This window comes from Vombatus ursinus, unplaced genomic scaffold (assembly GCF_900497805.2).
Source record: "Vombatus ursinus unplaced genomic scaffold, bare-nosed wombat genome assembly UNPS02010284.1, whole genome shotgun sequence".
Lineage (NCBI taxonomy): Eukaryota > Metazoa > Chordata > Mammalia > Diprotodontia > Vombatidae > Vombatus > Vombatus ursinus.
Genome location: NW_020950062.1, coordinates 18,555,348 through 18,568,371, shown reverse-complemented (window position 1 = coordinate 18,568,371; position 13,024 = coordinate 18,555,348). Strand labels below are relative to the sequence as shown.

General features: G+C 35.3%; 1 protein-coding gene across 1 annotated transcript in view; it reads left to right on the top strand.

Moving 5' to 3' along the window:
- Window positions 1-13,024, top strand: part of PKHD1L1 (PKHD1 like 1) — a 201,501-nt gene that overhangs the window by 103,450 nt on the left and 85,027 nt on the right. The window contains exons 39-46 of the mRNA XM_027854060.1: window positions 1,706-1,954; window positions 2,723-2,872; window positions 5,472-5,646; window positions 6,648-6,804; window positions 7,324-7,480; window positions 9,215-9,294; window positions 9,968-10,097; window positions 12,116-12,245. Coding sequence (XP_027709861.1) covers window positions 1,706-1,954; window positions 2,723-2,872; window positions 5,472-5,646; window positions 6,648-6,804; window positions 7,324-7,480; window positions 9,215-9,294; window positions 9,968-10,097; window positions 12,116-12,245 — 1,228 coding nt within the window. The remainder of the gene's footprint in view (window positions 1-1,705; window positions 1,955-2,722; window positions 2,873-5,471; window positions 5,647-6,647; window positions 6,805-7,323; window positions 7,481-9,214; window positions 9,295-9,967; window positions 10,098-12,115; window positions 12,246-13,024) is intronic.

The following is a 13,024-nucleotide window of genomic DNA, read 5'->3' as shown; positions in this document are numbered from 1 at the left end:
GGACTTCCATGTGATAAAGAAGCTTGTGAATGTGGAGACAGAGAATAAAGCTATGAATAGAATATATAAATCATATTTACTCCTCAGTGCCACATTTTAGAAAGGATATTGACTAGTTGAAGAGTACCTAGAGATGAGCAAACAGGATGATGAAAGACCTTGTGGCCTATGACAATCAGTTAAAGGAACTAGGAATATTTAGACTGGAGAAGAGAAGATAGAGGGATACATGACAACTGTTTTCAGGCATTTAAAGGATTTTAATGGAGAAGTGGGTATAAGTTTGTTGTGTTTATCTTCAGAAGGCAGAAGAACATTTAGTTCAAAGTTCTAAAGAATCTAATTTAGGTTTTATGTGAGGAAAAACCTTCTAAGAATTAGAGGGATTTTTTTCATCCACATTTTGTAACTGCATGTACTTGCAAAGGAAGGGCTATTCATTAGTATATCACTCTTATTCTACTGACCATCTCTATTTAAATCTCTTCCTTTTGATATCATTCTTAGATATGTACATGTGTTTGTGTATGTATATACATGTGTTTATAAATATATATATATATTTATATATACATACACATTATGTGTGTGTATGTGCATTTCTGGAGCACTGAGGTTCAATGACTTGCCCACAGCCACAAGGCAGTAATGTGTCAGAGATAGCACTGGAACCCAGATCTTCCTCACTCTGAGACTTGTTCTCTATCCACTACACTGAGATGCTTTTATAATTGTCTGTCATTAATATAAAAATCATAAAAATTGATTGAACAATTTCTTACTATCATAATGGTTCTAACAATTCAGTTGAAAGAAAATGTAGTCTAAAGACCTAATTTCAGTTTTACTTTTTACTTATCTTTAGAGTGAAATATCTTATCTACTTCCTTTGGTGTCTGTAGTAAATAAATATCTGATTTTTCCTGCCTAAAATCCCTTACAACTTCAGATATGTATATATTTGTACATATACACATCTTTATGTATACATATATGTATGTATCTTAATATTTATGTATGTGTGTGCCTATATAAATGCATATATATCCAGCCACCTCAATTTACAAATGAGAAAACAAAGGCCCAGGAGGTTCACACAGGTGGTAAGCACTAGGGGTAGGATTTGAACCCATATTCTCTTACTCCAGAGCCAGATGTTGTTTCCACTGTACCACAGTCATGGAGGGCTTCAAATGGCAAATGCATCTGTGTGTGTATAATACATATTTGAACTATATTTTTGATACCATTAAAGATAAAGATGCATTAATTTAAACATAGTCATTCTTAAATAGGGTAAAGAAGGTGGGTAAAGAAAGAGGTAAATTATACATAAAATAATTCCAGATCATTTATAATTAGTTTTAAAATTAACATTTGCATGCATATAATCCTGATATTCATGCTCCCTTTGAGCCTAATCTTGAACCTCCCTATTACTTTCTACTATCCCAATGAATCCATGTCATTGACCTAGGAACTGGTGGAACAATTAGAGGAGGAGCCCTGATTGTTAAATTAACTGCAGATGGTTTGTGCCCAGATTTTGAGTCCATAGTAAACCATATAGCATTTGGAATTTGTATAGAATGCATTGGCATACATTATATTTTTATTGAAGTTAATGCTATTGAGTATATTGGTTATGTAAGTGAATAAGTGCACATAAGTAAATATAGACACTGTTTTATGGATTTTTTTAAAGGATCACCTGGCACTGAAATTGAAATCACTGGATCTTCTTTTGGTTTTGATGTCTCAGAGATTGTAGTAACAATTGATGATGCTCAATGTAACATCACAATGGTCAATGACAGTGTACTGCGATGCAGAGTTGGGAACCATGCTGGCGGCATTTTCCCTATTATGCTGAGACATCTGACAAGAGGCTATGCAGTTTCCAGGATTGCTTTTGAGTATTCACTCACAATTCAGAATCTTTTCCCAAGACAAGGTAGCTAATGGTATAGAAATAAAAAAGGTCATTTTTGCAAGTCTATTCATTAAAATATGTGATTAGAGCATACATATTTTGCAAACTTTATCACCTGCATTCATTTTTTAGTTTCTGTAAAATGCTAAAGAGTATTTGTATACATGCTACATGAGTATATCAGAATCTCCTCAAATACCCAAAAAGTACTAATTGAATGATGACAGTACTTACCATACATATGCCATATGAACCAAAATGTTATCCTCAAAGTGTTCAGACCCTTTAAGAAAAACAAATGTTAAAAAAGCACACACACAGTATGTGTGTGTTTGGGGGTGGGGAACTACCAAGTGGAAGGTAATAAAGTTCTATGAATGTGATACTCTTTTCTGTTTAAGTTAAATATTTTTCTATTGAAATTTTTTGTTAGACAAGTTTTATAATATTTAATTACAAGCAGCAGGTACTTAAATTAGAAGAGTAATTTAGCATGCTATTTGACATTTTGTATAATCAAATTATCAAAGGTTTTTTTAAATGAAATCATTTAAATTTTTTTCTCTTTGTTCTTCTCTAGAGAAATAGTGGGAATATTTAATTACTGCTATATAAAGAAACTCTATTAAGCAACTATCCTGTTTATAAGATTTCAGATGATTAAACTTGTTTATCATGATTAGATAGCATGTTTAAGGCTACAAGTCATATTAATTAAGCATACTCTTGTTGGTGGATTTCTCCTAATTAGATATTTTTTTCTCCTTTCCTTTTTATCTCTATGCTCAGGGAGCTTTGGTGGTGGGCTAACAATGACAGTGATTGGTTCTGGATTTAATCCACAAAGCTCAATGGTATCAGTATGCAACACTGAATGTGAAGTAGATAGATTTCAATCTGATTATGACACCTTATTTTGTAAAGTTCCATTTACTAATGGTAAGTGATGATTTAAGATACTGGTGCCATTAAAAAATGGGAGACAAAATTTGCTTGGTAATAATTTATTTGAAAAATTTATGTAATTCTCTTTCTTTCCTTCTTTCTTTCTTCCTTCCTTTCTCTGTTTCCCTCTTTCTTCAGTTTCCTCCCCAGACATTGTTTTCTTGATTCATGTAGCTTTCAAGAAGCATATTCTGTGACTTAGTTATGGATAGTTATAATAATGTTATAATGTTATAATAAAATGTCATTATTTTTATTTAACCCACAAATTATCCATATCCCAGCACTCAAAATGGAGAACTCCTCCTTACTATTTCAATACCAGTTTTCACTCCATCTACAATAACACATCACTTATCTGACATCATTAGTGAGAAGACCAGTACTCTTGAAGACCATGTCATTCCTAAGTTCTATTGAATTTCATAGCCCTGCTTCTACTACCCTCCCCCTCCCACCTCCCATACATATATACCCAATGTCTCATCTGTTCTTAATCATTGGGTCTGAACAATTCAACCTCTGGATATTTTCAGTTTCTGATTTCATGGCCATTAGACTTCATGAAATATTATGGATTTGATTCTTACTCAGTAGGAAAAACCAATGTGTCCTTGCAAAAACATATACACCAGTGGTAGACAAAATAATCTATGGGCATTCTCTTCCTTCAGCATCAGTGACTCATGAAACTAAGTCCATGAGAATCATTGCAAATTTCTTAGCCTGGATGTCATGCACTTCCCTTTCTTCCCAGTTATATGAAGAGGACATTAAATGCCTTAGGATCATATGGACACCACACAGGACTCCAGGACAATTATGTTTCACTCTTTATATTATCAACTGGGTTTGATATATGCTGAGTCCAACTATGATCTCCTGCCAAAACATGAACCTCAAGTCCTTTCCCAGAATTGGAAATTTAGAAATGCATTCAGCACAGTTGTAGCAGAAGCATCACTACCACTTTTCTTATGACTGCAATATAATCCTAGGCCCATGGTCACCAATTTCCCCATATGCACTTGTTCCTCAGGCATAAAACTATTGCTCTGAATTTCTAGAGTAGAAGAATCATCAGAATAGGTTCATCTGATCCTCCACTTCACTCACAGGGGCACTGGTACTATTTGTGAAGAAAAGTGAGGAGTTGTGGCTCCATCATGATGATCAAGTTCTGAACTTGATAACCATGTGGAAGAGAACCTCTTTCTCTATTGATCAGCCTACCAAGCCAGCTGACTGGGCTAGTGATATTCACCAAAATGAACCCAAATTGGGGGTTCAGGATTGGGATACAAGCTGGACCTGGATATAGAAAAGATAGCAAGCAGAAAATAGAATTCAAGACCCCATGTGGTTTATATGAATACCAGCTTATGTTATTCTGTTTGTGTAGTGACCTCATGGTCTTTCAGAGGTCATTAATCCAGGCTTTGCTGGACCATGCTGTGATGGTTTATTTCAACAATTTTCTCATCTACTTTCAGAAATCCACCCAGTACCCAAAGTTACTCTGGGCCATTCTCCACTACCTACATAGGCACTGGCTGTTGCTTAATGAATTCAAAATGGAAGAGATAGATTTTCTGGAACATATAATAAGCCATAGGGGAGTACAAATGACCCCATGCAAACTGTACAGGGCAGGGACCTTGAAATCTGCAAAAAAACCTGCAGCAATTCCTCAGGATTTGAGGGTGCTACTGCTGTTTCATCCCCAGGATAAAACATCCTGTCACTGCCCCAATCACTTACTACCTATGTGTCCCTGAGCAAGTCACTTATCCAGTCTAACCCTCAGTTTCCTCATCTGTAAAATGGTAATAATAATAGCAACTATTTCACAGGGTATGGGGGGGAGTCAAATGAGATAATATGTACTTTACTCATTGTACAAAACTTCAAGTGCTATATTAATGCTGCCTACCATCATTATCATCATCATTATCATCATCTCATGTAACAAGAATTCTTAACCTGAAATCAATGACCTTGTTTTATTAGTATTTTGATACCAACACATTTCAACAAAATTGTCTTCCTTCACCAATCTGTTTTATGTTCTATGCATTTAAAAACATAATTCTGAGAAGAGGTTCTTAGGCTCCACCAAATTATTACAGGGGACCAATTCAAAAAAAGGTCATGAGTCCCTGATATAAGGGATAAGACACAACCATAAGCTCTGACTTGATGGCCTGAAGGATTCTATTAGAAATCAAATGGCTGGGGCAGCTAGATAGTGCAGTGGATGGCACACCAGCCCTGGAGTCAGGAGGACCTGAGTTCAAATCTGGCCTCAGACACTTGACACTTACTAGCTGTGTGACCCTGGGCAAGTCACTTAACCCCATTGCCTAGCAAAAAAAAAAAAAAAAGAAGTAAAATGGTCAAGCTTTAGTTCATTGACTTTATGATAATTTCTTTGGCTGCTCAGTAGCCTATGGTCAATATAGTCAAGAATTACAGCTAAGGGCCTGTTTCAACTTTTAATAACATATGTGTTCTTTAACTGTGGAAATATATGTACTTGGTATAAAAAAAGTGAAACAGTAAGCCTCTTTTCATTGTGATCTTATTCCCATAGGCAGTGGAGCTCAGCAAGACTGTGAAGTGAGCATCGCTAATGGGGAGTACTCCTTTCAGTCAAACACAACCTTTACATATATGGCCTCTTTAACTCCAGTCATTACTGAAGTAGCCCCAAGAAGAGGAGGTACAGAAGGAGGCACAAGACTCACAATCAGAGGATCAGGATTCAGGTACTGCTTTGGATAGCTTTTGATGCCTATGGAAACCTCTCCCACCTCCCTTCTCCTCAAACATATATATCTTTTCTTATTTCAGGGTAGTACTCACTTGAATATACTGATGAAAAAAATGCCACACTTATTTCCTAATGAGACTATCCATAAATATTATCTTTTAGAATGGTAAAAGAAAACCTGAAAAAATCATTAGCCTAACTTCAAACAGGATTTCACTTCTTACAAATCTCCAGAGAAAAGTACTAAGCAGGATCCCTTAGTGACCTTTTATAGTTAGGAAAGTCCTCCTGAACCATCTTGAATTTTAACTGACTTTCTCTTGTCTCATTATTTGAATCAGAATAGATCACCACCTCAACTCAGAATCCCTCAAAACACTGGAAAATGGCAATTAATCCCACCCTTAACTCTTTTCTATAGGTCAAATAAAAATCATCCTTTCTTCATATGCCAAACTCTTATTTATTTATTCATGCTAAAGGAGAACATAAATAGCAAGGATAACTGGAATCCACAGATAATCCATAAAAAATTCACTTTAGCAAATAGTCCCAGATGTCTCTCCAATTAAATCTTTCAACAAGACTGCTAAAAAATGAAAGTAGCTCAATTTACTAATTTGTGGTTTTGGTCCATTTATTTTCTGTATTCTCTTTCTGTGCTAATGAGTGGTGAGGCAAGCTACCAGGAGAAAAGAAGGAACAGTAATGAGACTAGAAAGTCTTATTTCTTGGCCTTTTCATCATTTTAGTTACCTTTTTATGGACACTTATTTCATGTATTTACATAAAAATATGATCTGGCAGCTTCATGAATGACAACTGATAGTTCTAAGATTTCAAAGTAACTCATGAAAAAAATGAATTCATATGGATCAAAAGATAAATTAGCTTAGTATCTTAAACATATAAACAAAACAATTTGAGACTGTGACAAGAAAAGTCTGGGGTGAGCAAACACAAATGTCTTGGTATGTTTGTTTTTCTTCTTTGTAGTTCAAATATGGAGGATGTTCATATCACAATTGGACAAGCTGTATGCGATGTGGAATGTACCAATGAGACACACATTATCTGCATTACGAATGCCCATTCTCCTTCCCAGTGGGTTAAAATTTATGTCAGCATTGGAAGCAATGGCATTGCCAAACTGGTAAAAGTACTATTGGGCACGGTGACCACAGTAGCTAAGTCTAGCACACTTTAGCATTGGGGAGGAGGGGCAAATGGCTTTTCATTATATACTCAATGACTCCTAATATAGAAAATTGAGAAGTGACTGCAATATAGAAATATATAAGCATGTTACATTTTTAGAGGAAATACAATGTAGTAGAAGGTATACCCCATATGTAGTCAGAAGACCTAGGTCTGAATGCTGGCTCCTTCCTTATTAGATGTATTGTCATAGGCAGATCACTTGAACCCTCTAAATCTCCATTTCCTCATCTATGATATAAGGATATTAGCACCTACTCCACGTACTTCATAAAGTCATATTGAGATCAAATCTGAAAGTACTTTAAACTATAAAATGTTGTAAAAATGGAAGTTGTCAATTTTTTTGTTGGTTTGTCTAAAACAAAGTAATGATCCCAAGACATTCTATGAAATTCAATAATGTTTAATGTAATTAATAATGTAACTTTAACACAATCATTTTCTATTACAGGATAATGCTGATTTCCTCTATATTGATGTTTGGTCTTCCAATTTTTCATGGGGAGGCCAGTCTCCCCCAGAGGAAGGGTCACTTGTTGTAATTACAAAAGGACAAATAATTTTGTTGGATCAAAGTACCCCTGTTCTTAAAATGCTGCTTATTCAAGGTAAACTTCTAAAATTCTCTCTCTCTCTCTCTCTCTCTCTCTCTCTCTCTCTCTCTCTCTCTCCCTCTGTCTGTCTATCTCTCCTCTCTCTCCCTATCTCTTTCCCTCTCTCCTCTCTCTCTCTGTCTCAGTCTATCTGTCTCTCTCCTCTGTCTCTCTCTGCCTCTGTCTATCTCTGTGTCTAACTGTCTCCTCTCTTTCCCTGTCTCTTTCTGTCTCTCTCCTCTCTTTCTCTTCTCTCTCCCTGTCTCTGTATGTCTGTATCTTTTATCTCTCCCTGTTTGCCTGTCTGTTTCTATCTTTCTGTCTCTGTCTAACTCTGTCTCTGTCTGTCTCTCTCTTCCCCTTCTCTCTCTTCTTTGTATTTCTCTGCCTCAGTCTGTCTCTGTTTCTGTCTTTTTGTCTCTGTCCTCTCTCTCCCTATCTCTCTACCTCTTTTCTCTATCTCTCTTGCTTATGTAGTTGTTTCTGAGTCTGTGAAAATAGTTTAGCCTCTTTTTGATGATTCATGGTCATTGTGGACATTGCAGAGAATCCTAAGGGCCTATAGGACTGTTTGTTCTTAAACCAAAGACCACCTGTTATTTCTTTCAGTTTCAGGCTGTGCCTTATTGCTGCTATCAGTGTACCTACTTCTAACTATGCTCCTTTATATCCACTTCAACCTCTTAAAATTTGCTCCTTCAAATCTGCTGATAATCAAGCTTGTTAGGTTGCATGTAAAATCAGTAGGTACTGTAAGCATTTAGGTGGTACCGTAACAGAGTGCTGGGCCTAGAGTAAGAAAGACCTCAATTCAAATCCAGCCTCAGACATTTATTAACCATGTGACCCTGGGCAAGTCATTTAACTGCTGATTACTTCAGTTGTCTTATCTGTAAAATAAAGATAATAATAGCAGGGTTCTCAGAGTTGTTGTGGGGATCAAATGAGGTAATAAATGTGAAGCACTTAGCACAGTACCTGGCATTTCATAAAAGCTTGTTTCCTTCCTTCCATATTGAAGATCTGTGGACTCACCTTATAAAGTAAACTGCTTGTGCTTTAGTGCATGGACTTTGTACCTGGTGTTTCCACTACTCAGATACTTTTTTTTAATAAATACTTTTTGGGGCCATGGCTGCACTCTCACTAGAAAGTGATTGCCCAAAATCTGAATTTAAGGTAAAAAGAATATTAATATAAAATTTTTTATTCAGAAAATGATGCCTTTATTTTAATTTGGCCAATAGGTAGAAAAAATGTTACTCCGCAAAAATGTTTACTAATGATGCTAATATTTTCAGTAAATGTCAGTGAAAATTAGCAGACTAAAGGGTATTACTAAAGCTATAGATCAGAGTTTCACTCCTCATGGAAGTTTTTTTTTACTATTAGTTTTATTGATATTTTAAAGCCCTGAGTTTATAGTATTATAATACTTTGTATAGCTATTTTGTATTATCACTTGTAAAATAAAAAGAAATACAGAAGAATTCTACCCTAAGTTTTAGTGTGTGGTCCTGATGGCTTTCTAACCACTAATAATAATTCTCTGCTAAAAACTTAAAAAGTTAGTCTATTCCATTCATGTCCCCAAAAATGCATGAGGTGAGAAAGAAAATTAGAGTTTACTGTACTAAAAGCTCTGAGTTAATTTACACATTCTTTAAATGCTATAAACTGCTCATTTTCATTTCTAACTTTTAATTGTACTTTTGATTGCAAAAAATTTCAAAATGGCTTGATTCATAGGGGGAAGTCTAATATTTGATGAGGCAGACATTGAGCTTCAGGCAGAGAACATTTTGATTACAGATGGAGGCATTCTCCAGGTACGTACAAAGACTTCATATGTTTATTGGTTCACCTCTGCCTTTCCACTCTTTCCTTAAATATGGCATATTCTTAGAAACAGCCCTAGTTCCCCCAAAGTTAGTATGATCTGTAATATCACCTTCATTTGTGGAGTGGGAGGCGGATGAGGAATTGGGAATATTTTCTAGGGGTATATGAAGTCTTTTAATAGAAAAACAGCAAAGTGATGTTAAGTTGAACACTGAGCAGTAGCAAAATTCAATTGTAAGAATTATTCAAACTATTTACCCCTCCAAAAAGGACGAAGGCATGCAATAGATGGCTAAAACTAAGACTAAAGATTTTAGGAAATAGAAACTGAGTTGATCAAAGAATCACAGATTTCAAAGGTACATCAAAAGTTATATAGAGCAACAATCAGAAACATGAAACCCTTCCATGATATCATCAACAAGAGATCACACAGCTTCTTTCTGAAAAGCTCTAAAAATAAAGAACATAGCATCTCCTGAGAGAGACAGGCCATTCCATTTTGGGGCAATCTTTTGGGTGGAATATTTCAGACGGCAATATGAGGCTAAATCCATCCCTCCCCTCTATACACACAACATAAAAAATAAGTAATGCATGTTTTCACATGACAGAAATGAAAATATTTCATTTTTATTATATGACTTTTATCTCATTTAGATTGGGACTGAAGCTTCTCCCTTCCAACACAAAGCAGTTATTACACTGCATGGACACCTACGTTCTCCTGAGCTCCCAGTCTATGGAGCAAAAACTTTGGCTGTACGAGAGGGGATACTTGATCTTCATGGTATTTCAGCCAATATTTAAAGGACTTGATTATAGAAGTGTAGCATTAGGGGTTAGAGGCAAGACTAATGCACTGTACTACTGGTTTGGCGATTTGATAACTCAGTTCTCCATCCATCAAGTAAAACTGCTTATTGAATGGAATTCTTTAAGTGTTTATATAAAATGGCATTTTAAGGATTCTATGAAATTTGGAAACAGAGAATGGTCATTCATCTGAAAATAGGTTATTCTTGAGCTGTAGTTTTAAATATTCTGGTGTGGCCTCCTACATACTAAATGTAAGTAATTGTAGGATTTTCAAGTTGGGAGGTACCTTATAGATTATCTAGTCCAAATCTTTCAGTTTATAGATGAAATCTAGAGAGGGGAAAGTAGTTCCCCAGGGTCACATATGTAGCACATTATGAACTTGAAGTCAGATCTCATGCCTTTTTATTCAGAATCCAAAAATATTTTTTAAAGTTTTGTATAAGTAGAATTATTGCTAACATAATCATTTTTAAAAGCCCCAAAAGGACACACTATTTACATTAATTCCACATAAAATGAATGACTCTATAATGCCAATAAGCACCCATTCATTTCTGCCTTTTATAGACCTGAATTTTTATACATGGGTTTATATATTGTGCTTCTAAATATCAGATAGGATATTGGATTTATTTGTATGAATGCAGTCTCTTACAAGAGAAACAGACATGCTCCACTTTCCATCTACAATCAATTATTATCAATTTAATTATCAATTAAAAAGGTAATCATCATTCTCTCTGTAAGATCATGCCATATTTGGATTGTTACTATGTAAAAGAGATATAAGCTATATTCCATAAAGAGATAACTGTTTTGGGGTTCTAGAAAAACAATAATGGAAACTCTAATAAGATTTATCAAAAGGTTCCTTTATTATAATAATATTTAGTATTTACATAGCACTTCAAGGCTTGCAAAGTGATTTATAAAAATCTCATTTTAAACTCATAACAACCTTGAGAAGTAGGGGCTATTATTACCCCTATTTTTTTTTTTGCTTTTTTGGTGAGGCATTTGGGGTTAAGTGATTTGCCCAGAGTCACACAGCTAATTAAGTGCCAAGTAAGTGTCAAGTGTCTGAGGCCAGATTTGAACTCAGGTGTTCCTGATTCCAAAGCCAGAGCTCTATCCACTGCACCAACTAGCTACACCTGTTATCCCTATTTTACAGATGCAAAAACTGAGGCACAGAAGTTAAATGACTTGCCCAGCATCTCACAGCTTGTACGTGTCTAAGACAGAATTTTAACTCAAGCCTTCCTGACTGGAGGTCCAACACTCTATTCACTATGCTACCTAACTGCCAATAATTATAGGTCTATAATTATAAATTTAAGCTTAAGAATACTTTAGTAGTCATATAGTCTATCTAATCCCCTCTTTTTAAAGGTGAGTAAGCTGAGGTCCAGAGAGGTCAGGCAATTTGTCCAATGTCACACCAGTAGTAAGTGGCAGACAGAGGTTCTGAGTCTTCTGGCTTGAAATCCAATACACTTTCCCCTGACACACTGAATAAGTTGCTTGATTTAGAGTTTGATTCTTGGGTTTAAATCCTGGCTCTGCTTTTTTGATTAACCTATGTGACCTTACAAAAATCACTTAACCTCTCTGGACCTCAGTTTACTCATCTATGTGGGGAAGGAATTGGATAAGATGGTCTCTAAGGGCCCTCCCAACCATTAATCCTATGATGGTAGTTGTATAGCAAAAGGCACTATACTTACATTTTTTTTAAATATGAAGAAGGGTGAAATGCTAAGGTAAAAACTTACTACAAATCTGCCCATAATCCAGGGGAAGATGCTATGTATACATATTTATAACTGCATATATGCATGTATATATATATATGTATGTTTATATTATATATATGAATCAATGTAAAATCCAACCTTAGTACTTTGCTTGTAAAGATATGAATGCCTGAGAAAATATGTACAAACTTGGGATTTGTATGTTTGTTTGGAATTTGTATTGTTCTAGGTCTACCTGTTCCTGTGACCTGGACTCGATTGGCTCAGGCCGCACAAGCAGGAGAGAGCACTCTGGTTTTACAGGAAGCTGTAACATGGAAAGTGGGAGATGAAATTGTGATTGCAACTACTGGACACAGGTACAGCAAGAGAAGGCTCTAAAAACCAAGATGGAACATAGAGGGTGATTTTCACTTAATTTAACACTTCAGGTGAATCAAGTGGCACTTACCAAAATACCAAACTCTAATGGAGTTTCTTAGGGATCACTAAAGAAACAGAGGTCTCTGCTTAGTGACTATAGCTCGCCTTTTGTGGCACTTGCCTGTCCTGATTCCAGTTGTTTTTAATGATTGGGGGGGTGGGGAGGAATCCACAAGAATAGGAGTTGATATCCACAGGACCTTCTAAATCATGATTTTTTTTTTTGCTAAAATTACCTCCAATTCTTCCTTCTGTTGAATCATATACTTTAGCAGACAGGAAATAAAATAAAGACCACCAGCCTAACAATATCACTACGCTGTTTTTAAAGAAAAGAATTAATTTCACTTTATTGCTCAAATCACAGGCAACAGTAAGATTAGAAATGCCTACATTTATCAAGAAATAAATGGTATTCAAGACAGAAAACCACTCAATAATGTTAAGGCTGTGACACACATTAAATTTCAGAGGTTTTTTTTTAAAGGAAATTAAGACTCAAGCTGGCATTTTTTGTCACTTTGCCATTTTACAAGTTAAAAATAGATGTGTAGATGCTAAAGAGAGTTAAGTATATACTTAACTTCCAAGCTTATGTTCTGACATCTGAAAAAAAACTTTAATAGTGTATTAGCAAAAGCATCACAGTAGTAAGAATGTCTCAGTAGAATATTTAAAAGTCTATTTTATAGAAATGTCTTTCAATGAGAAATCA